Source organism: Rhipicephalus microplus, chromosome 9 (genome assembly GCF_043290135.1).
Source record: "Rhipicephalus microplus isolate Deutch F79 chromosome 9, USDA_Rmic, whole genome shotgun sequence".
Classification (NCBI taxonomy): Eukaryota; Metazoa; Arthropoda; class Arachnida; order Ixodida; family Ixodidae; genus Rhipicephalus; species Rhipicephalus microplus.
In genome coordinates this window covers 74,291,250-74,291,776 of record NC_134708.1, presented here as the reverse complement: position 1 = coordinate 74,291,776, position 527 = coordinate 74,291,250, and the positions used below count along the sequence as shown (strand labels likewise).

At 51.8% G+C, this 527-nt stretch overlaps 1 protein-coding gene across 1 annotated transcript in view; it reads right to left on the bottom strand.

Moving 5' to 3' along the window:
• Positions 1 to 242, bottom strand: part of LOC119165574 (uncharacterized) — a 9,865-nt gene extending 9,623 nt beyond the window's left edge. Inside the window, exon 1 of the mRNA XM_037417709.2 lies at positions 106 to 242. Coding sequence (XP_037273606.2) covers positions 106 to 199 — 94 coding nt within the window. The 5' untranslated portion in view covers positions 200 to 242. The remainder of the gene's footprint in view (positions 1 to 105) is intronic.
• Between the last annotated feature and the right edge of the window lie 285 nt (positions 243 to 527).

Here is a 527-nt window from a genome sequence, read left to right as displayed (position 1 = left end):
TCTTACATCTCAGCCCCTTTTCTCGAATAGCCATACGCATAGCAAATTCGTTTCAACCATCTCAAGCCCAGTCTTGATCATCTCACCGTCTCGTCTGTGGCTTACCAGTTGTCTTGGCCACGGAATGAGCCAGCGCAGCCAATATAACCAGCAAGTAGAATCTTGTTGCAATCCTGAGGTTCAGCATGGTAGGCAGCATTTCCTCGAATGACGGTAGACGCGCTTTAATCGGTGCAATTAGCGGGCTTCTCAGGTGCGTGACGCCCAACTCCATTGGCTCTGCCTCGGCGCATACATTATCTTGGCTCGAGTGCATTGTTTACGCATCCACGAACCTTGTTTTGCTTGTTTTCAACGATCAAAGAGGCCGCTCTTGCCTTGAATCGCGCGACGTGACACTCAATTAGGCTTCTCTCCAGTGTCGATTATGCGGCCAGGTTCGGGTCAGTGTGTGACACTAGCTCAACAGCAATCCGCCAGGACGTGTCCTTTTATCTCCACGTGCCGCCCCAGTGCGAACTCGGCTG